Source organism: Hemitrygon akajei, chromosome 12 (assembly GCF_048418815.1).
Source record: "Hemitrygon akajei chromosome 12, sHemAka1.3, whole genome shotgun sequence".
Classification (NCBI taxonomy): Eukaryota; Metazoa; Chordata; class Chondrichthyes; order Myliobatiformes; family Dasyatidae; genus Hemitrygon; species Hemitrygon akajei.
Window position 1 is genome coordinate 95057420 of NC_133135.1, and position 22997 is coordinate 95080416.

The 22997-nt window shown below is 43.6% G+C and overlaps 1 protein-coding gene across 4 annotated transcripts in view; it reads left to right on the plus strand.

Moving 5' to 3' along the window:
- LOC140737298 (retinoic acid receptor RXR-gamma-B-like) overlaps nucleotides 1-22997 on the plus strand; it is a 272784-nt gene that overhangs the window by 178104 nt on the left and 71683 nt on the right. For all 4 annotated transcript variants that reach the window (XM_073063703.1, XM_073063701.1, XM_073063702.1 and 1 more), the window contains one exon: nucleotides 7940-8199. In XM_073063703.1, the coding sequence (XP_072919804.1) occupies nucleotides 7940-8199 (260 nt within the window). The remainder of the gene's footprint in view (nucleotides 1-7939; nucleotides 8200-22997) is intronic.

The window sequence follows — 22997 nt, forward strand, 5'->3', positions numbered from 1 at the left end:
GAAAAGGGGTCCCAGAACAAATCCCTGAGACACACCACTGGTCACACACCTCCATAGAACCATAGAACCCTACAGCACAGTACAGGCCCTTCAGCCCTCCAAGTTGTGCCGACCCATATAATCCTTAAAAAAAAGTACTAAACCCACACTACCCCATAACCCTCCATTTTTCTTTCATCCATGTGCCTGTCCAAGAGGCTCTTAAATACCCCTAATGTTTTAGCCTCTACCACCATCCCTGGCAAGTCACTCCAGGCACTCACAACCCTCTGTGTGTAAAAAAAAAACTTACCCCTGATGTCTCCCCTAAACTTCCCTCCCTTAATTTTGTACATATAGAATATGACCGATATACCACCACTCTTTGCCTTTTGTGGGCAAGCCTATTTTTGGATCCACAAAACAATGTCCTCTTCAATCCCATGCCTTCTTACTTTCTCAATAAACCTTGCATGGGGTACCTTATCTTGCTGAAATCCATCTCTACACCTACTGCTCTACCTTCATCGATGTGTTTAGTCACATCCTCAAAAATTTCGGTCAGACTCGTAAGGTACAACTTGCCTTTGACAAAGCCATTCTGACTATTCCTAATCATACTATGCCTCTCCAAATGTTCATAAATCCTGTCTGTCAGGATCGTCACCATCAACTTACCAACCACTGAAGTAAGACTCACTGATCTATAATTTCCTGGTCTATTTCCACTCCATTTCTTGAATAAGGGAAAAACATCTGCAACTCTCCAATCCTCCAGAACCTCTCCCGTCCCCATTGATGATGCAAAGAGCATTGCTGGAAGCTCTGCTATCTCCTCCCTCACCTCCCACAGTAGCCTGGGGTATAATCTAGTCCAATCCCAGTGATTTATCCAAATTGATGCTTTCCAAAAGTTCCAGCACATCCTCTTTCTTAATGTATATATGCTGAAGCTTTTCAGTCCGCTGTAAGTCATCCCTACAACCGCCAAGGTCCTTTTCTGTAGTGAATACTGAAGCAAAGTATTCATTAAGTATGTGCCTGTGCTATCTCCTCTGGTTCCGTACACACTTTTCCACTGTCACACTTGATTGGTCCTATTCTCTCACATCTTATCCTCTTGCTCTTCACATATTTGTAAAATGCCCTGGGGTTTTCCTTAATCCTGACCACCAAGGCCTTTTCATCAAGCCCCTTCTGGCTCACCTAATTTCATTCTTAAGCTCCTTCCTGCTAGCCTTATAATTTTCTGGATCTCTACCATTACCTAGTTTTTTGAACCTTTCATAAGCTTTTCTTGACTAGATTTTCAACAACCTTTGTACACCATGGTTCCCTGTACCCTACCATTCTTTCCCTGTCTCATTGGAATATACCTATGCAGAACACTCTGCAAATATCCCCTGATATAACTGCCATATATTTCCCTGAGAACATCTGTTCCCAGTTTATTCTTCCAAGTTCCTGCCTGATAGCTTCATAATTTCCCTTACTCCAATTAAACGCTTTCCTAATTTGTCTGTCCCTATCCCGCTCCAGTGCTATGGTAAAGGAGATAGAATTGTGATCGCTATTTCTAAAATTCTCTCCCGTTGAGAGACCTGACACCTGACCAGGTTCATTTCCCAATACCAGGTCAAATACAGCCTCTCCATTGTAGGCTTATTGTGTCAAGAAACCTTCCTGAACACACCTAACAAACTCCACCCCATCTAAACCCCTTGCTTTAGGAAGATGCCAATCAATATTGGGGAAGTTAAATTCTCCCACCACGACAACCCTGTTGTATATTTCCAGAATCTGTCTCCCTATCTGCTCCTCAATGTTCCTGTTACTATTGGGTGGTCTATAAAAAAACACCCAGTAGATTTACTGACTCCTTGCTGTTCCTAACTTCCACCCACAGAGATCCGTAGACAATCCCTGCATGACTTCCTCCTTTTCTGCAACCATGACATTATCTCTGATCAGCAATGCCTCTGAAGCCTCTGCACTCTTAAGTGGCCATTCCTGACCTGAGCCATCCAAGCCTCTGTAATGGCCGCAACATCATAGCTCCAAGTATTGATCCACGCTCTAAGCTCATCCGCTTTGTTCGTGATACTCCTTGTATTAAAATAGACACATCTCAAACCATCAGTCTGAGCGTATTCCTTCTCTACCACCTGTCTATCCTCCCTCTCACACTGTCTACAAGCTTTCTCGACTTCTGAGCCTACCACCCCTTCCTCCATCTCTTCAGTTTGGCTCCCATCCCCCAGCGATTCTAGTTTAAACTCTCCCCAATAGGCTTAGCAAAACACCCTGCCAGGATAGTGGGCCCCCTCAGATTCAAATGCAACCCGTCCTTTTTGTACAGGTCAGCCTGCCCCAGAAGAGGTCCCAATGATCCAGAAATCTGAATCCCTGCTCCGTGCTCCAATCCCTCAGCCACACATTTATTCTCCTATACTCACTGTCACGTGGTGCAGGCAGTAATCCTGATACTACTACCTTTGACGTCCTGCTTTTCAACTTCCTTCCTAACTCCCTGTAGTCTGTTTTCAGGACCTCCTCCCTTTTCCAACCTGTGTCGTTGGTACCAATATGTACCATGACCTCTGGCTGTTCACCTTCCCACTTCAGGATATCATGGATGTGATCGGAAACAGAACCATAGAATGTTACAGCACAGAAACAGGCCTTCTGGCCCTTCTTGGCTGTGCCGAACCATTTTTCTGCCTAGTCCCACTGACCTGCAGTTAGTCCCACTGACCTGCAATTGGACCATATCCCTCCATACACCTCTCATCCATGTACCTGTCCAAGTCTTTCTTAAATGTTAAAAGTGAGCCCACATTTACCACTTCATCTGGCAGCTCATTCCATACTCCCACCACTCTGTGTGAAGAAGCCCCCTCTCCATGTTCCCTTTAAACTTTTTCCCCTTCACCCTTAACCCATGTCCTCTGGTTTTTTTTCTCCCCTAGCCTCAGTGGAAAAAGCCTGCTTGCATTCACTCTATTTATACCCATCTTAATTTTATATACCTCTATCAAATCGCCACTCATTCTTCTACCCTCCAGGGAATAATATCCTAACCTATTCAACCTTTCTCTGTAACTCAGTTTCTCAAGTCCTGGCAATATCCTTGTAAACCTTCTCTGCACTCTTTCAACCTTATTAATATCCTTCCTGGAATTCGGTGACCAAAACTGCACACAATATTCCAAATTCGGCCTCATCAATGCCTTATACAACCTCACCATAACATTCCTACTCTTATACTCAATACTTTGATTTATAAAGGCCAATGTACCAGGTATCCTATCTATCTGTAATGCCACTTTTATTTAGGGAATTTTGTATCTGTATTCCCAGAGCCCTCTATTCTACTGCACTCAGTGCCCTACCATTTACCTTGTATGTTCAATCTTGGTTTTTCCTTCCAAAGTGCGATACCTCACACTTGCCTATATTAAACTCCATCTGCCATTTGTCAGCCCATTTTTCCAGCTGGTCCAAATCCCTCTGCAGCCTTTGAATACCTTCCTCACTGTCCACTACACCTCCAATCTTTGAATCATCAGCAAATTTGCTGATCCAATTTACCACTTTATCATCCAGATCATTGATATAGATGACAGATAACAATGGACCCAGCACTGATCCCTGTGGCACACCACTAGTCACACGCCTCCAATCAGAGAAGCAATCCTCCACTACCACTCTCTGACTTCTCCCATTGAGCCAATGTCTAATCCAATTTACTACCTCACCATGTATACCTAATGACTGAATCTTCCTAACTAACCTCCCATGTGGGACCTTGTCAAAGGCCTTACTGAAGTCCATGTAGACAACATCCACTGCCTTCCCTTCATCCACTTTCCTGGTAACCTCCTCGAAAAACTCGAAAAAATTGGTTAAACATGATCTGCCATGCACAAAGCCATGTTGACTCTCCCTACTAAGTCCCTGTCTATCCAAATACTTGTAGATCCTATCTTTTAGTACTCTTTCCAATAATTTACCTACTACTGACGTCAAACTTACCGGCCTATAATTTCCTGGATTACTTTTAGAGCTTTTTTTAAACAATGGTACAACATGAGCTATCCTCCAATCCTCTGGCACCTCACCCATAGATACCGCCATTTTAAATATATCTGCCAGGGCCTCTGCAGTTTCAGCACTAGTCTCCTTCAAGGTCTGAGGGAATACCCTGTCAAGTACTGGGGATTTATCTACTTTGATTTGCCTCCCAGACCCTGGCACCTGGGAGACAAACTACCATCTGTGTTTCTTTCTTGTGTCCACAGAATCGCCTGTCTGACCCCCTAAATATAGAGTCCCCTATCACTGCTGCCATCCTCTTCCTTTCCCTACCCTTCTGAGTCGGGAAGTATCTTCCTATTCCAGTGCCAGGTTAGCTTTCTGCATGCTTGTGCCTGAATTCCACAAGGTTCCGAGAAACTAGAGCTGTGTTTAATGTGCTGTGTAAAGTAGGGAGCACGTCATCAACGCTGAACATTGCATGATCCCATCACCCACACACTCCTCTCACCAGGTCCCCTCCCAGCTCTTCCCATCAGCCCTCCCCTTTCCCTCTCTTGAATCCATGCTGCACACTCTCCTATCAGATTCCACTATCTGCAGCCCTTTGTCACCTCCCAGCCTCTGTCATTGTTCCCACTTCCCCTCGCCCCTCCTCATCTGCCCATCACTCCTCCGATTTGGATCCACCTGTTTCCTGCCTGCTTTCTTTTACTCCTTCTCCTCACCACTTTAAACTGGCTATCTCTCCGCTATCCATTTAGTCTCAGCGCAAAACATTTCCTTCCACTGCATGACCCACCTGAGTTCCCCACCATCTTGTGTTTTGCAAGGTCATATTACCAAGCACATTCCCTCTGGATGAACCTTTTCTCTCACACCATTGCACAGCTTCCCCTCAAAGGCACTCCAGTACTTAAATGGATGGACTGCTGATTTATTGGTTTATCTCAAATCACACTCTGACCTCTTCAATCCCAGTGGCTTCCAATCTCTCTGTCTCTTCATTGCATTCCCTCCCATCTTCAGCTGCTGGTCTCTCCTGCTGATGGTCCTTGTCCTGCCTTTACCCTGCAGATCTCCTGCACTGCTATTCCCATTAACCCTTGCAGTATTTCCTGGTTAGAAGGTATTATTAAAGGGCGTCCATTTAGTGAGGGAAAGTTCAAAGGAGAGGTGAAGGAGAGTGGTGGCTGGAATGAACTGCCAAAAGGCATGCTGGATGCAGATATGACAGATCTAGAGGCTCCTAGACAAGAACTTGGATATGCAGAGAATGGATGGATATGGACCATGTGTAGGCAGACCAGCTGAGTTCCCTCAATCTACTGCAGCTGGGAATACGGGCCATTATAAAGGTGCCCAGCTCAGTGGCTGATATAATCAGTTCCTTATGCGTACATTCTCTCCACCATAATGCCTTGAAGCTGAGCAAGGAGGATGGTTGGAGGTCATTGAGCGATAACAAAAGGTTAAATTAAGCTGACATGTGCCAAGTAACATTAGGGGAAGATCCACATCTCCCTGTCTTCATCAAAGGTGACAGAGTAGTTACATTTGCTGAATCTGATCATTTACGTTGATGGGAAATGTGACTGAGCTTACTCTGCATACATGCTCAATGGAGCCCACACTGAAAACTCATCACCACAACAAACAACCAATCTCCAGCCCCCTGAAGCTGACCGTTACACCACCACACACGTTGCCTGCAGCTCCCTTGGGAACACTGACTCATGGCTTGTGCCTTACTTCCAGAAGCCGGCATTTCTCCTTAATTACCATTTTGAGCCAGATCCAAGGCTATCTAATCTTTACAACTTTATCTAACTCTTCCTAGGACACAGAAGGAGGCCATTCAACCCATTGAATGCATGCCAGTACCTTGTAGAGATGTGCGGTCACTCCCATTCCCCTGCTCTGGCTTTCAGAAGGAATTGGATAATTTGTTGAAAGCAAAACATTTGCAGTTCCCTGGACACAGCTGGATCTGCATCAAGCATATGTTCAGGCAGTGAATTCCTCATTATATCTTATCACCATGTTGAAGAAAAAACGTTTTCCTCTCCTTCCGTCTGGATCTTTTCCCAGTCCTTTTGTTCTTTGCCCTCTGGTCTTTGATTCCATTTGTGGGAATAGTTTGCCTCTCTTCACTCTTTTGAAACCTGCCTTAATCTTGCCTACTCCGATCAAATGACCTCTTCTCCAAAAATGATCCCCATACGAAATCCCACCTCCCAGAATCAATTCCTGTACTCTCTCAAAGCAAAGCAAATCCTGTACTCAATTCCTGTACTCTCTCAAAGCAAAAACAAAGGAGCTGGTTGTGAATTACAAGAGGAATGGAGATGGGCTAACCCCTATTGATATCAATGGATCTGGGGTTGAGAAGGTGAACAGCTTTAAGTTCCTCGGCACCGAGGACCTCACATGGCCTGTACATACCAGCTGTGTGGTGAAAAAGGCACAACAGTGCCTCTTTCACCTCAGACGGTTGAGGAAGTTTGGTGTGGGTCCCCAAATCCTAAGAACTTTCTACAGGGGCACAATTGAGAACATCTTGATTGGCTGCATCACTGCTTGTTATGGGAACTGTACCTCCCTTAATCAGAGGACTCTGCAGAGAATGGTGCGGACAGCCCAGCACATCTGTAGTTGTGAACTTCCCATGATTATGGACATTTACAAGGACAGGTGTGAAAAAGGGCCCGTAGGATCACTGAGGACCCAAGTCACCCCAACCACAATCTATTCCAGCTGCTACCATCCAGAAAACAGTACCGCAGCATAAAAGCCAGGACCTACAGGCTCTGGGACATGAGGCCATCAGTTTAATGAACTCGCACTGATCTGAATGTATTCTATATTACATCGACTGTTCTATTTATTATAAATTACAATGATTGCACATTGTACATTAGATGGAGACGTAACGTAAAGGTTTTTACTCCTCATGTATGTGAAGGATATAAGAAATAAAGTCAATTCAATGCTCTCTTCTACCTTCTAGTTTTAGATAGAGAATCAAAGATTTAGAGTCTTACAGTCACACAACATGGAAAAAGGCCATTTGGCCCAAGTCATCCGTTTTGTTCAAGATGCCTTCAAGTTAGTTTGCTCCTAGTCTTTCTACTGGGTTGTGAAGACACTCAGTGAAGCCTGATTCAGAGCTTACTGCGCGGTATGTGAACTTCTTGTCAACACAGTTAAAACATTTTTTCTACTCCTTCCCCCTTAATGGCTGACCACCTGTTCTAAAGCCAACTAATAGTAACTTAATTTCTGACCTGATACTTTTCACTCATTCTCCTGTCATGGCTGTTTCTGTGATCCTCTCCCTCATGCTATGTCTGTTCACTTCGCACATGAACATTTTGGGTTGAGTACCTTCTCAGAGATGGAATCTTGGATTAAGAAGTGGGTAGTTCTGAGCAAAAAGCTCAGCCTCTATTACTAGGAGCTGGGTGGAGTGATCTTGGCACTGGACCATAAGATATAGGAGCAGAATTAGGCCTTGGCTCAGGGCATGATATGACATCTGCTCTATACAAGACTACAAAACATTTCAGAGAGCTGTGGACACAGTTCAGTTCATGACACTAGCAGTCTCCCTTCCATGAACCACCAGGCTCAAGGATGACTTCTATCTTGCTGTTACTATTGAATGGACCTTTTGTACGATAAGATGGTGTTTTGACCTCACAATCTACCTTGTCATGGCCTTATGCCTCATAGTCTGCCTGAAATGTACTTTCTCTGCAACTGGTAACACAATGTTCTGCAGTCTGTTATTGCTTTTTTCCCTTTGTAGTGCCACAATATGTTGATGTTTTAAATTATTTGTATGGATGGGATGCAAAGTACAGTTTTTACATACATGTAAGAATAATAAACCTATTACCAATGAGTTTTCTTTTCCCCACAGACTCGGCAATACAAGTGAACTCCACGTCGATGAGCTCAGCATCCCCGCACTCAACAGTGAACTCAGTGGTTGGCCATCAGTCAATGATTGGATCTTCAATAAATGCTTCACGCCCCCTCACCTCTCCCTTGGGAAGCTTGGCCTCTCCAGTCAATGGACTGGGCTCTCCATACCCCGTCATCACATCGTCAATCGGCTCTCCCTCTGTATCCTTGCCGTCCACACCAGCTGTTGGCTACGGAGCACTCAACAGTCCCCAGGTAAACCCTCTACTAGGTCAAAGGTTTATCAGTTCAGGGGTTATTTCGGCAAGTGAATAGAACAAGACAGCAGAATGGTGCCGAAGATGGAGCCACTGTTTCTCATCTCTGGAAACCAGGGTTTAATTATGTCCTCGGGTACTGTCAGTGTGGAGTTTGCATGCTCTCCCTATGAGCAAATGGGTTTCACCCATCCTCTGATTTCCTCCCATATCCCAAAGGTGTTTAGATTGGTAGATTAATTGGCCACTGTACTTTGCCCCTATGAGAATGTGTGTAGAACGCAATGAGATTAGTGTGAATGAATGGTTGATGGTGCAGACTCAGTGGGCCAAAGGGCTTGTTTCCATGCTGTAAGACTCCAGGTTTAAACGTATCACCACCATAATCTCAAAATGTTCAGCCTTTTGAGCTTATCCCACTATTCAGTTAGACCAGGGATATTAGACCAGCCTGGGGTAAAGGGATGCCTCAATTAATGGTAGGGGTGCGTGGCATAAAAAAAGTTTGGGAACCCCTGAGTTAGACTGTGGCTGATTTTTTTTTCGTAATTTATTTTTTATTGAAGTTCATCATCAAACAAACATTTCCATAAGATGTATTTCAGATATTGTACATATATATCATATAGCCATATATGCCACAAATCTCCACATAATATTTAGCCGAGGTATACACTTATAGAGAAGAGAGGAAAGAAAGAACAAGCGAAAGGAGAAAACTATGTACAAGTAGGGAGTGATCTTTTTTTTACAATATATTCATTGATTTGTGAGAATAAAATCAGGCCTTTGAGGTGTTATGTAGTTAAACCATTTTCCCCAGTATGAATCAAATTGTTCCAACTTATGATTAACAGATGATGTTATCTTCTCAATTTTGTAAATACCATGGCTGATTTGTGTGTTTTGACACCTCTCACACCCTTAAGTCTTTATCTTAGCCACCCAGTATTTATCAGCGTCGCCTATGAACCTTTGCATTGACCCCCATGCGAGTGTATGGTTGTATAAAGAATGGTATGCTGAAATTGACCAGGTGACTTGTCTCTAATGGTGGAGACTTCCTCACCAGGGAAACTAGTTTCTCTTTCTTTTATCTACACTATATCTGATCCTTCAATTATTTGGAACTCCTCAATCAAGCTGATGTGTTCTTCATCAGCTTCTAGGGAATGTGATCCTAGCTTGTCCTGTTTACTCTTATAGTTTAACCCTTTTAGCTTTAACTGCCATCTGCTGCTATTGCTTAATTCTCAGAGTTTGAGATGTTCCCGAAGGCATCTTTCTGTCTGAGTGGTTTAGCAATGCTGCTTGGAACAGATCTTTACACATAAAGGTTCAAGGTTCAAGGTACATTTATTATCGAATTATGTACGCAGTATACAACTCTGGCAACAAGAACTTCAAACATCAACCCCCTCCCCACCCACACAAAAAAATATGCAAACAAGAAAGAACAGATGAAAACACAATATAAAAACACAGGATTGAAAGAGTCCAATCGAACTACAGACCAATTGACAAACCGCAGACACAGAACTTTGGTACCATCCTCCGACAGCATTGAGGAAGAGGGAGAGAGACCATTTGAACACAAAAGCTTTCTCTCAGGAGCAACATGCAAGAGACCGTCACGTACAGACACCTTTTCTGGCAGCAGCGAGCTAGAGGCTGTTAGACGGCACTGAACATTGTCTCGCCTTCTGCACTCACCTCAACGTTTCATTCTTCTTTGGCGTTGTAATCAGTGAGTTTGGCGAGAAATAAAATCGATTATGAGCTTGCGTCCCAGCTCTAAGCTTTCTGGCCTTGAGGCTGATTGCCTCCTCCCATCTTCTCGGAGACAGCAAAGGGCTAGATCGCTCAGGCGATCTTCAAACTTTTGATCACAGGCTCTAACAGTACCAGAAAAATAAAAAGAAGACATAAAAAAAAGTGAAAGAAACGGTTTCGTGAACTATCTGGAAGATGGCTGAGGTAGTGTTGTTCGCTAGCACCACCTTGACCATTGAAGTATTGTACACTGTTGCCTAATCAAAGCAGGAGCTCAGAAATAAGTTGGGGTCCCATCTGGAGCTCCAGTTACTAGACATTTTAATTCCCTTCCCATTACCACACCAACTTGTCTGTCCTTGGCCTCTTCCACTATCTTGTGAGGCTAACTGCAAGTAGAACAACAGGACCTTGTATTTTGCCTAGTTAGTCTACAATCCAATGACAAGAAAAACGAAATATTGACCTCCTTCTGATCTACCCAGCTCCTCTCACACACCCCCTTCTTGCCTCAACAGCATCCCCAGTGCTAGATCTGGAGATGATGTTCTTCAGAAGTCAAAAATGAATTTGACATCATATGGTTATAGTGTTTAATCGGATGTTCATCATAGTGCAGGACAGACAGGGTCAGCAAGACAAGTAAAAAAGTAACAAAGAAACTTGAGCACATGCTCTCCTTTTGTCCTGAAAACCAGTCTGAACTGGTTCAGGTAAGAAACCTGTAATCAGGTACTTACTGAATCATACTTCAATTCTGTGGACCATGAAGCTATGCAACTATAGGAATATACTGCAAGCTACTAAAAGTTCACAGTCAATCAGTTAATTATGCAAACATATAAACAAGTATAAAGAAAGCTAAAATTACAAGGTCAACACAATAAAAACAACAATCTGGACCCTAATCAAATACCATCCCCCATTATACTGTCTCTTTTCCCTTCTGTCCTCACTGCCTTCCCTGGATCCATCCTCCAGCTTCCTCTCCTGTCAGATTTAATAGACATAAGACAAAAGGAGCAGAATTAAGCCATTTCAGCCCATCAAGCCTGCTCCATTTCATCATAGCTGATTTATTATCCCTCTTAACCCCATTCTCCTGCCTTTTCTTTGTAACCTTTGATGCCCTTTCTAATCAAGAACCTCTTCTCAACCTTTGCTTTAAATGTACCCAATGACTTGACCTCTACTTTCATCTGTGGCAATGAATTCCACAGGTTCACCAGCCTCTGGCTAAAGAAATTCCTCCCCATCCATATTCAAAGGGATGCCCTTATAGTCTGAGGCTCAGCCCACTGATCCTACACTCCATCACAATAGGAAACATCCTCTTCACATACACTCTTTCTAAGCTTGTCAATGTTTGGTAGGTTTCAATAAGAAACCCATTTGTCTAAACTCCAGTGAGTATAGGCCTAGAGTCATCAAATGCTCCTCATACGTTAACCCTTTCAATCTTAGGATCATTCTTGTAAACTTCCTCTGGATACTTTCCAATACCAGCACACCATTTTTTAGATAAAGGTCCAACTCTGCTCACAATGCTCTAAGTGCGGTCTGACCTCATAAACCTTCAGCATTACAACCTTGCATTTGTATTCTAGTCCTCTTGAAATGAATGCTAACATTGCATTTGCCTTCCTCATCACTGGCTCAACCTGCAAGTTAATCTTTAGGGACTCCTGCATGAGGACTCCCAAGTACCACTGTAGATCTGATTTCTGAATTTTCTCCCCATTTAGGAAATAGTCTATGCCTTTATTCCTTCTAACAAAGTGCATGACCATACACTTCCCTACACTGTATTCCATCTGCCACTTCTTTGGCCATTCTCCTAATCTAACTCAGTCCTTCTGAAGACTCCCTGCTTCCGCATTGCTACCTGCCCTTCTACCTACCTTTGTATCATCTGCAAACATACCCACAAAGCCATCAATTCTGTTGTTCAAATTATTCTCATATATTGTGAAAAGAAGTTGTCCCATCACCGACCCTGCAGAACACCACTTGTCACTGGAAGCCAACCAGAAAAGGACCAAGCTTTGGCAGGTGAAGTGAGGTTGCGGCGGGGTTGGTGGAAGGTTAGGGGAAGGTTCCTGAGATGGAGAGATTAAGTCCATTCCCCTCCCTCCTCCCTATCCACTGAAAAGGATTTACATGGGACAAGGCTCTCATTGACTACGTTGAAAAGTACTTTATTAGTCGTAAAGTGGTTTGAGGGCATCCTGAGACTGTTAACTTATGGAAGCACAGATGGAGGCCATTCGGCCTATCAGGACCATTCCAGTTCCAGCACAGCAATCCAATCAGTCTCCTCTCCCCTATCTCTACGACCCCCTATTTCTGCAACTTAATTCCTTTCACACCTGCCTGAATTTGTCTTTAATTCTTTTTGCAAATTAGCTATAGAGAGGTCAATTTAGGGTGGCCATTTAACTTACTAATCCGCATGTTTGTGGGAGGAAACCAGAGCAGATGAAGGGAAACCCATCTAGTCACAAGGGGTGGTGGGTGGAATGTGTAAACTCCATATAGACAGCACTGGAGGTGAAGATTGAACCCAGATTGTTGGAGCTGTGTGGCAGTGGCACCACCTGCGGTACCACTGTGACTCTGTACATGGACATGTTAGCTGGTTTGTTCAGTTTACTTGGTGTAGGTAACTGCAATCAACACATAAGGGACAATTCTCAGTACACACATCATCAGATCTATCTAGTAAGACAAAATCATTCCTTGTGAAAGGTTCACTGTGGTCTTTAAAGAGCGTTAACGTTGAAACATTTCATTCATTGAACAGTTGTTCCCTACGAAGGATCGAAAAATGACGGGGAAAGTGAGAACTGAGATTTGTAAATGGGACAATTTGATCTTTATCCAGACTATAAACTCTTAGATGTGTGGAGGGACAAGGAAGCAGCACAGTGTGTTTCATGAGAAGTAAAATAAGTGATTGTGGGAGGCAGGAATGTGGTGTGTTGGCTGGGATAGTTGGCAAGGTAGACAACTCCTATGGTGCACAAATATTGGCACAGAACAATGCAGCCCAATAGATTTTGCTCTGATCTATGCAATCTCAGAAAAGCTTTATGAAAATCTAAAAACTGTGGATGCTAGAAATCTGTAATGATGATAGAAAAGGCTGGGGACACTCAGCAGGTCAGGCAGAATCTGTGGAAGGAGAAACAGAGTTAACATTTCAGATCTGTGACCCATCATCAGATACCTTCTCTGCCAATTCAGACCCCCAAAATATTTTATTCATTTATCATTGAAATGGGTTTGGCTGAAATAATGATCTTTGCTGAATGTACTATCGGTGTTCCAACAGGATTTGTTTTAGAATATGGGACTCTACAGCAGAGCAACAGGCCCTTCAGCCCTTGATGATGTGCCAAAGTAATTAAGCCAATGACGCCTGATCCTTACTGCCTGCATGTAGTCCATGTTCCTCCATTCTCCACATATTCATGTGCCTGTTTAAAGTCTCTTAAATGCCTCTGGTATTTGCCTCCGCACCATCCCTGGTGGTGGTGGTGGGGGGGGGGTGTGTGTGTGTGTGTGTGTGTGTGTGTGTGTGTGTGTGTAAAATAAAAAAAAACCTTGCCCCACACATTTCCTTCGAACTATCCCCCTCTTGCCGTAACTGCATGTCCTCTATAATTAGACATTCTGACTCTGGGGAGAAATATACTGGTATTCTATGCCTTTGACAATCTTTTAAACTTCTGTCAGGTCTCCCCTCAGTCTCTGCTGCCCCAGAGAAAACAACCCATCTATGGCAAATATATCCTTATAGCACATGCCCTCTAATCCAGGCAGTATCTGGTAAAGTTCTCTCCAAAGCTTTCATATTGTTCCTATAATGGGGTGATTAGAACTGAATGCAGCCTGTTCTGATAAGAGTCCCCCTTCTTGATCACTCAAAGCCACAATACTGGAGTCAAAGCCAAGTGTACTGTCATATGCACAAGTACAGACATGTATGCAATGAGAAGTTACTTGCAGCTGCATCGCAAGCACATGGCATCATAGAAACAGCATTCACAAGAAAAATATAAATTATGCACAAATTGTACAAGAAAAAACGCAACTGGTACACAAAAATGTTCTAGTTTTAGTGCAAAGTCATCAAGGTGGTCAGAGTGTGGCTAACTTGTCATTCTGGTGGCTGGGCGTAGTCACTGCGATTGTATAACTGATGCAGAGAAACTCCCTCCGTCACTGGTGTCTCTCTCACTTAATGTGAGCTCCAGTTGGCTCACATGGGGATATTACACTGTATAACAGTCTCTCTGCTTCAGGCACTTGGCACTGGGCCCAGCAGCTGAAGCCCCAGTAATCCTGTTAGACAAACACCTAGAATCCAGATGCACACACTATCCCACTCACTCATTGCCCTGTGCTCACAGCTTCACACTCTGTCCCAATTAAATACTGCCTCAGTTTTCAAACTATCAGATTTGTGCTGACGTTTCTTTCCTGTCCCTGCCTCCAGCTTTTCACTTTGCTAGGACTCCCCTGCACTACTGGTGTTCTATAGAGCCATGCAGCAGGGAAACAGACTGTTTGCCACACAAGACCCCACCAACTATTAGTTCCTATTTACACTAACACTGTATTAATCCCATATTTTTATCAAATCTTCCCAGATTCTACTGTTCACCTACACACAGGGAACAATTTACAATAGCTAATGATACTATCAACCCTCCATCAGGAAGGAGGTCCCACACCACCAAGTTCAAGAACGGTTATTATCCTTCAAACATCAGGATCCTGAACCAGAGCAGATAATTTAACTCAGCTGAAGACTGAACTAATTCCACAACCTATGGACTCACTTTCAATGACTCATATGTTCAGTCGTATTTGTTCATTTATTTGTTTGTATTTCCATAGTTTGCCTGATTTTGCACATCGGTTGCTTGTCAGTCTTTATTTTGGTGTAGCTTTTCATTGATTTTATTGTATTTCTTTGTGCTACTCTGAATATCTGCAAGAAAATTGATAACTGGTGGTGGATAAATGTGTGGCTGATGGATTGGAGCAGGGGGCAAGGATTCAGATTTCTGGATCATTGGGACCTCTTTTGGGATAGGCATGACCTGTACAAAAAGGACAAGTTGCACTTGAATCTGAGGGGGACCAATATCCTGGCAGGGAGATTTGCTAAGGCTAGTGGGAATAGTTTAAACTAGAATTGCTAGGGTGGTGAGAACCGAACTGAGTGAAGGAAGGGACGGTTGGCTCACAAATATAGTAAACTTGTAGACAGTGTGAGAGGGAGGATAGGCAGGTGATAAAGAAGGGATGCGCTCAGACTGATGGTTTGAGATGTGTCTATTTTAATGCAAGAAGCATCATAAACAAAGTGGATGAGCTTAGAGCGTGGATCAGTACTTGGAGCTATGATGTTGTGGCCATTGCAGAGACTTGGATGTCTCAGGGGCAGGAATGGCTGCTGAGTGTGCCAGGGTTGAGATGTTTCAGAAAGGACAGGGGGAGAGGCAAAAGAGGTGGGGGCGTTGCACTGCTGATCACAGCTGCAGACAAGGAGGAAATCATGGAGGAATTGTCTACTGAGTCTCTGTGGGTGGAAGTTAGGAACAGCAAGGGGTCAATTAATCAACTGGGTGTTTTTTATAGACCACCCATTAGTAACAGGGACATCAAGGAGCAGATAGGGAGACAGATTCTGGAAAGGTGTAATAATAACAGAGTAGTTGTGGTGGGAGATTTTAATTTCTCTAAGATTGATTGGCATCTTCCTAGAGCAAGGGGTTTAGATGGGGTGGAGTTTGTTAGGTGTGTTCAGGAAGGTTTCCTGACACAATATGTAGATAAGCCGACAAGAGGAGAGGCTGTATTTGATCTGGTATTGGGAAATACAATGTACAAAGGCTGTTGAAAATCTCATCAAGAAGAAAAGAAAAGCTTATGAAAGGTTCAAAAAACAAGGTAATGATAGAGATCTAGAAAATTATAAGGGTAGCAGGAAGGTGCTTAAGAATGAAATTAGGAAAGCCAGAAGGGGCCGTGAGAGGCCTTGGTGAGCAGAATTAAGGAAAACCACAAGGCATTCTACAAGTATGTAAATAGCAAGAGGACAAGACATGAGAGAATAGGACCAATCAAGTGTGACAGTGAAAAAGTGTGTATGGAACCGGAGGAGATAGCAGAGATTTTTAAGGAATAGTTTGCCTCAGTATTCACTATAGAAAAGGACCTTGGAGATTGTAGGGATGACTTAGAGCAGACTGAAAAGCTTGAGCATACAAACATTAAGAAAGAGGATGTGCTGGAGCTTTTAGAAAGCATCAAGTTGAATAAGTCAACGGGACCGGACCCGACAATACTGTGGGAGGTGAGGGAGGAGATTGCTGATCCTCTGGCAATGATGTTTGCATCATCAATGGGGACGGGAGAGGTTCCAGAGGATTGGAAGGTTGCGGATGTTGTTCCCTTATTCAAGAAACGGAGTAGAGATAGCTCAGGATATTATAGGCCAGTGAGTCTTACTTCAGTGGTTGGTAAGTTGATGGTGAAGATCCTGAGAGGCAGAATTTATGAACATTTGGAGAGGCATAATATGATTAGGAATAGTCAGCATGGCTTTGCCAAAGGCAGGTCATACCTTACAAGCCTGATTGAATATTTTTGAGGATGAGACTAAACACATTGGTGAAGGTAGAGCAGTAGATGTAGTGTATATGAATTTCAGCAAGGCATTTGATAAGGCACCCCATGCAAGGCTTATTGAGAAAGTAAGAAGGCATGGGATCGACGGGGACATTGTTTTGTGGATTCAGAATTGGCTTGCCCACAAAAGGCAAAGAGTTGTTGTAGATGGGTCATATTCTCTGTGGAGGTCAGTGACCAGTGGTGTACCTCAGGGATCTATTCTGGGACCCCTACTGTTCGTGATTTTTCTAAATGACCTGGATGAGGAAGTGGAGGGATGGGTTAGTAAATTTGCTGATGACACAAAGGTTGGAGGTGATGTGGATAGTGTGGACATCGATTGGATGCAAAACTGGGCTGAGAAGTGGCAGATGGAGCTCAACCTAGATAAGTGTGAGGTGGTTCATTTTGGTAGGTCAAATATGATGGCAGAATATGGTATTAATGGTAAGACTCTTGGCAATGTGGAGTATCAAAGGGATCTTGGAGTCCATAGGGCACTCAAGGCTGCTATGCAGGTTGACTGTGTGGTTAAGAAGGCATATGGTACATTTTTCTTCATCAACTGTGGGATTGAGTTTAAGAGCCGAAAAGTAATGTTGCAGCTATATAGGACTGTGGTCAGACCCCACTTGTAGTACTGTGCTCAGTTCTGGTCACCTCACTACAGGAAGGATGTGTAGAAAGAGTACAGAGGAGATTTACAAGGGATGTTGCCTGGATTGAGGAGCATGCCCTATGAGAATAGGTTGAGTGAACTTGGCCTTTTCTCCTTGGAGCGATGGAGGATGAGAGGTGACCCTGATAGAGGTGTATAAACTGATGAGAGGCACTGATTGTGTGGATAGTCGGAGGCTTTTTCCCAGAGCTGAAATGACTAACACGAAGGGGCATAATTTTAAGGTGCTTGGAAGTAGGTACAGAGGAGCTATCAGGGGTAAGTTTTTTATGCAGAGGATGGTGAGTGCATGGAATATGCTGCCGGTGACAGTGGTGGAGGCGGATATGATAGGGTGCATGGAGCTTAGAAAAATAGAGGGCTATGGGTAACCCTGAGTAATTACTAAAGTAAGGACATGTTCGACACAGCATTGTGGGCCGAAGGGCCTGTATTTTGCTGTAGGTTTTCTATGTTTCTAAAATGAATCTCAGGGTAATTTGCATTATAATGATATATATATGTACTTTGATAACAAATTTACTTTGAACCCAGATCTGGTAGGAGGAAACGTGTGAGGAGATCAGGGTACCTAAAGGAAACCCTTCAACCAAGCACTGGAACTTGGTGCTTCTCAGCCTCTCTTCTCCTCTAAGTTTTTGGTCTCCCGTCCCAAGAGGTCCACGTGGGTAGGCATTTGTAGAATGTCCCCTGGATATAGCCCTGTGAGATATTTCAATGCACTGAAGGCAAGGGTTTCGGCCCGAAACGTTGTCACTACCTCCTCCCATAGATGCTATCTGGCCTGCTGAGTTCTGCCAGCATCTTGTGTTTTTATTTATTTCCAGCATCTGCAGATACACTCGTGATGCAATAGCAACAGGTTGTTGATGTTGAAAATGGCTGTTGTTGGCAGAGTGAACCCTGGGGCAAGACTCGGCCACCTCCTCCCACATCATGCCAGGCTTCTGTGTGACCTCACTAGCTGGCAGAGCTTCGTCAGCAGCTGTGGATTGAAGTCCTTACCCCCAGCCCATTGGAGAATGAATACAGCATGGTCTGAAGGTGTCAGTGAGATACTTGTATCACTGTTATCCATATGTAGAGGAACCCTGGGAGTGTGTGATGGCACAGTTTACAGGGAACTTAGCTCTGTATCTAATCCATGTGTTCATTCCCTAGGAATGGGTGACAAAAATAAGACAGTGTAGAGCAGGGTTTCCCAAACTTTTTTGTGTCATGGACCAATGCTATTAAGCAAGGGGTCTGTGGACCCCAAGATGGGAACCTGGTGTAGAGGGAGTTTTACTCTGTATTTAACCCATCTACCCCTACCCTGGGAGTGTGTGATGAGAAAGAATAGAAGGGACTGTACTAGCCTACCTGCCATCAAGGACATGTATACAGAAAGGTGTCAGAAAAAAGGCCAGCAAAATCAAGAAGGATCTCACCTACCCTGCTCATGGATTGTTGTTCCACCCCCATCAGAGTAGAGACTATGTAGCATCCACGCCAGGATCACCTTTAAAACAGTTACTTGCTCCAAGTAGTAAGGCTGATCAACATCTCCACCCTCCATCCTATCCCTCCTCGCCCCCAACCACCACTACTTTATCATTTCCTGTCAGTCACCTTATGTACAGACACTAGTGATGCCTAGCATCACTTTATGAACATATAATCAATCTATGTATGTGTATTTATCTTGTGTATTTATTGTATTTTATATTATTGCGTTGTTTATCTTTTTTATGTAAGCATCGGATCTGGAGTAACAATTATTTCATTCTCCTTTATACTTGCGTACTGGAAGTGACTTTGAACAATCTTGAATAATCCCTGGAGAAAATACATGACTTTGAAGAGAACTCAATTACGGTGTAAAATCAGAATCAATGTTTGTGTAATTTTAGTGATTCTCAGCGGTGACTTTCTGAAGGTGGTTATTTTGAGTTCTGTAAGAAGTTACAGCCACCAGAGACAAACAGCTTGTCTCGTTGTTCCTCTGTGGGTTCAGTTGACAGAGCCACACAATGTTAGTGATGGAACACTGAACTCCACAGCTAGTAGCCAATACATTGATGCAATGGATGCTCACAAGGCATTGTTGGTTCAAGCAATTGGAGAAATTAACATAGTATAATATGTTTTCTATGCACTTTAATGAGAACATACAGCCCTGGAGTAATGTGAGCTGCTGGACAGAGAAGTTAAGGAAGTATTATCTAGCACTCTGTGGTTGTGATGCAGAAGTCTTGCTGAAATACACCAGCAGTTTGGTTCCAGAGCACTGATCTGTGAACTATGTGAGTGTAAAAACACCTTTAGTTGCAAGTTACACACACAAAATGCTGGTGAAGTGCAGCATCTATAGGAAGAAGTACAGTTGACGTTTCAGGCCAAGACCCTTCGTCAGGACTAATTGAAAGAAGAGATACTGAAAGACTTGAAAGTGGAAAGTTGATTGGCAAAAGGGATACAGAGCTGGAGAAGGGAGAGGATCATGGGATGGGAGGCCAAAGAAGAAAGAAGGGGGGAGGGGAGCACCAGAGGGAGATGGAGAGCAGGCAAGGAGTGATTGTGAGAGGGACAGAGAGAAAGAAAAGAGGGAAAGAAAGAAATAGATAGATAGATGAATGGATAGATAAATAAGGGATGAGGTAAGAAGGGGAGGGGGGGCATTAATGGAAGTTAGAGAAATCAATGTTCATGCCATCAGGTTGGAGGTTACCTAGATGGAACATAAGGTGTTGTTCCTTCAGCCTAAATGTGGCATCATCTTGACAGTAGAGGAGGCCATGGATAGACCTATCAGAATGGGAATGGGACGTGGAATTAAAATGTATGACCACTGGGAGATCCTGCTTTCTCTGGTGTTCAGAGAAACAGTCTCCCAGTCTGCGTCTCGGGTCTCACCAATATATAGAAGGCTGCACTGGACGCAGTATATCACACCAAACCAACTCACAGGTGAACACAAAGTACTGCAGATGCTGGGGTCAAAGCAACTCACAGGTGAAGTGTCGCCTCACCTGGAAGGACTGTCTGGGGCCCTGAATGATGGTGTATCCCTCTCCAGCTGTGTATCCCTTTTGCCAATCAACTTTCCAGCTCTTAGCTTCATCCTTCCCCTTCTTGTCTTCTCCTATTATTTCGGATTTCCTCCTCCCCCTTCCACTTTCATATCTCTTACTATCTTTTCTTTCAGTTAGTCCTGACGAAGGGTCTCAGCCCGAAACGGCAACTCTTACTTCTTCCTATAGGTGCTTCCTGGCCTGCTGCATTCTACCAGCATTTTGTGTGTGTTGCTTAAAATTCTTCTATACCATTTTCACATTTATCTATTTTTATCATTTATCTATTAATGCTCATCAACTCCCCTTCAGATTCTACCACTCAACTACATTCTATCTTACTATTTACCTCCAGATTCTACCATTTAACTACATTTTGTGACAATTTATCAAAGCTATTTAAACTGCCAACCCACTCATCTTTGGGATGAGGGAGGAAACAAGAGCACTTGACAGAAGCCCACACAGTCAGAAGGAAAACATGCACAATCCATCAGAAAGAGGACTGAGGTTCAGGATTGAACTTGGGTCCGTGACACTGAGGATGAATCAGAATCAGGCTTATTGTCACTGATGTAAGTGGTGGAATTTGTTGTTTTGTGGCAGCAGTACAATGCAGGCATAACGAATTATAAGTTAAAATGAAAAAAGTAAATAGTGCAAAAAAGAAATAGTGCGGTAGTATTTATGGGTTCATAGAGTACTGAGAAGTGTGACTAAGGAAGGAAAGAAGCTGATCTTAAAATATTGAGTCTGGGTCATAATGTTCCTATGCCTTCTCCCTGCTGGTAGTAATGAGAAGAGGGCATATCTCAGATGATGAAGCTCCTTAATGATGGATGACAACTTCCTGAAGATCACCTTTTCAAGATGGCCTCAATTTTAGAGATGCTTGTGCCCATCGTAGAGCTGGATGCATTTACAAACCCATAGCAGCCTCTTGCATTTGTGTACATTGGAGTGTCAATGCCAGAAGGTGAGGCAACCAGTCAGAATGCTCTCCACAGTACATCTGTAGAAATTTGCTGATTCAGAGAGTCATCGTCGAGAATGGCAGCTTAAGTCACTAGCTCCGCGTATTAAGCCCCGTTATTCCATCAAATATAATATTTTTTGAAAAATATTTGAACTGAAAAGAGGGGCAAGAATGGGGAAAAGGAACGGAAATAAAAAAAGCGACACTGCGGAGCCTGCGTCTGAGAGGAGTGCAGCGAGTGGCTCTCCGACCCGACCGCGTGCGAGCGAGGTGGGCGCTGGGCCTCGTTCAGGCGAAGCGGCGAATATCTTCGAAATCCTGAAAGAAATAATGGAGATCCAGAAAGAAATAAAGCAGCAGCTCCGGGATATTAAGGCAGAGCTCGCCAGCGTTAATCAAAAAATAGCGGTGGCAGAGACTCGAATCAAGAAGGTGGAAGATCGCGTTCAAAACGTGGAACAATAAATTGTCTGAGTAAGACAATAAAAATATTACATCAGCAAGAAGGTAAACTGCTTGACCTGGAGGGAAGATCACGGTGGAAAAATATCAGAATCTACAACGTTCCCGAAGGAGCGGAGGGCTCGTCTATGACGGAGTTTGTCGAAAAGCTACTGCGGGACGCGCTGGATATTCCCTCGGTTATGAAGCTGGAAATCGAGAGGACGCGTCGCACGCTGGTTCCGAAACCTACCCAGGACAGAAAGCCACGAATAATTAAATTCCTTCAGTACAGCACCAAGACGCAGATTCTACAAAGGGCCTGGGGTAAGAAGAGAGTGTTTTTCGATGATAAGTTAATATATTTCAACCAAGATTACCCCCCCCCCCCACCCGCGGTCCTGCAGAAATGCAAAGAATACTCTGAAGTAAAGCGAGTACTAAAGCAAAATAAGATTAGATTTCAAACTCCGTACCCTGCTAAACTTCAAGTGGTTTATGACAACGGGACGCGGTTGTACCAGACGGTGAAAGAGGCGACTACAGACATGAAGGCCAGAGGTTTGCCCGTCAGTGTCACCAAAATGAGGGAAAGCCTGACTGAGGAACTGTCCCGCTCCGCTTGGGAAATAGTGCGAGAATCGAGAAGGCAGGAGACAGGAGGAGGCCGAGAGAAATATATCAGGAAGAGACCGGGAGTTTCCCAAAGACAGTCCTCACGGCCTTCAGAAGAGCCATAAGGTTTAGCTAACTTTAAAAATGTTGAGAAGCTAAATGAAAGCAAAAGTACACGGTGATATACCTATCTTGAGAAATACTTACTATAATGTGGATTTTATATTACTTAGTTGTTATTCGTTATTCGCTCACTTACTCCTTTTTCCCCACCAAAATGAGAATATATATATATATATACGTATGTAATGTGTGTGTATGTATATGTGTGTGTGTGTATATAGGAGTACAACACGGAAATCTTTTCTGTGTAATGGATTTGTTCACTGACTTTTATGAATACTGCAATGGGGGCCCTCAACTCACAAGTAGGAAGGGGTTATCCCCCACAGCTAGACATTTCCTCTAGCTCAACGCAGGGTCATCTACTAGTGTCCTCAGCCTTGGAATCACACGTTCGTTGCCATTTTTGTTATTATCTGCGTTTCTTGGTTCTTATTTGTTCAGGGAGT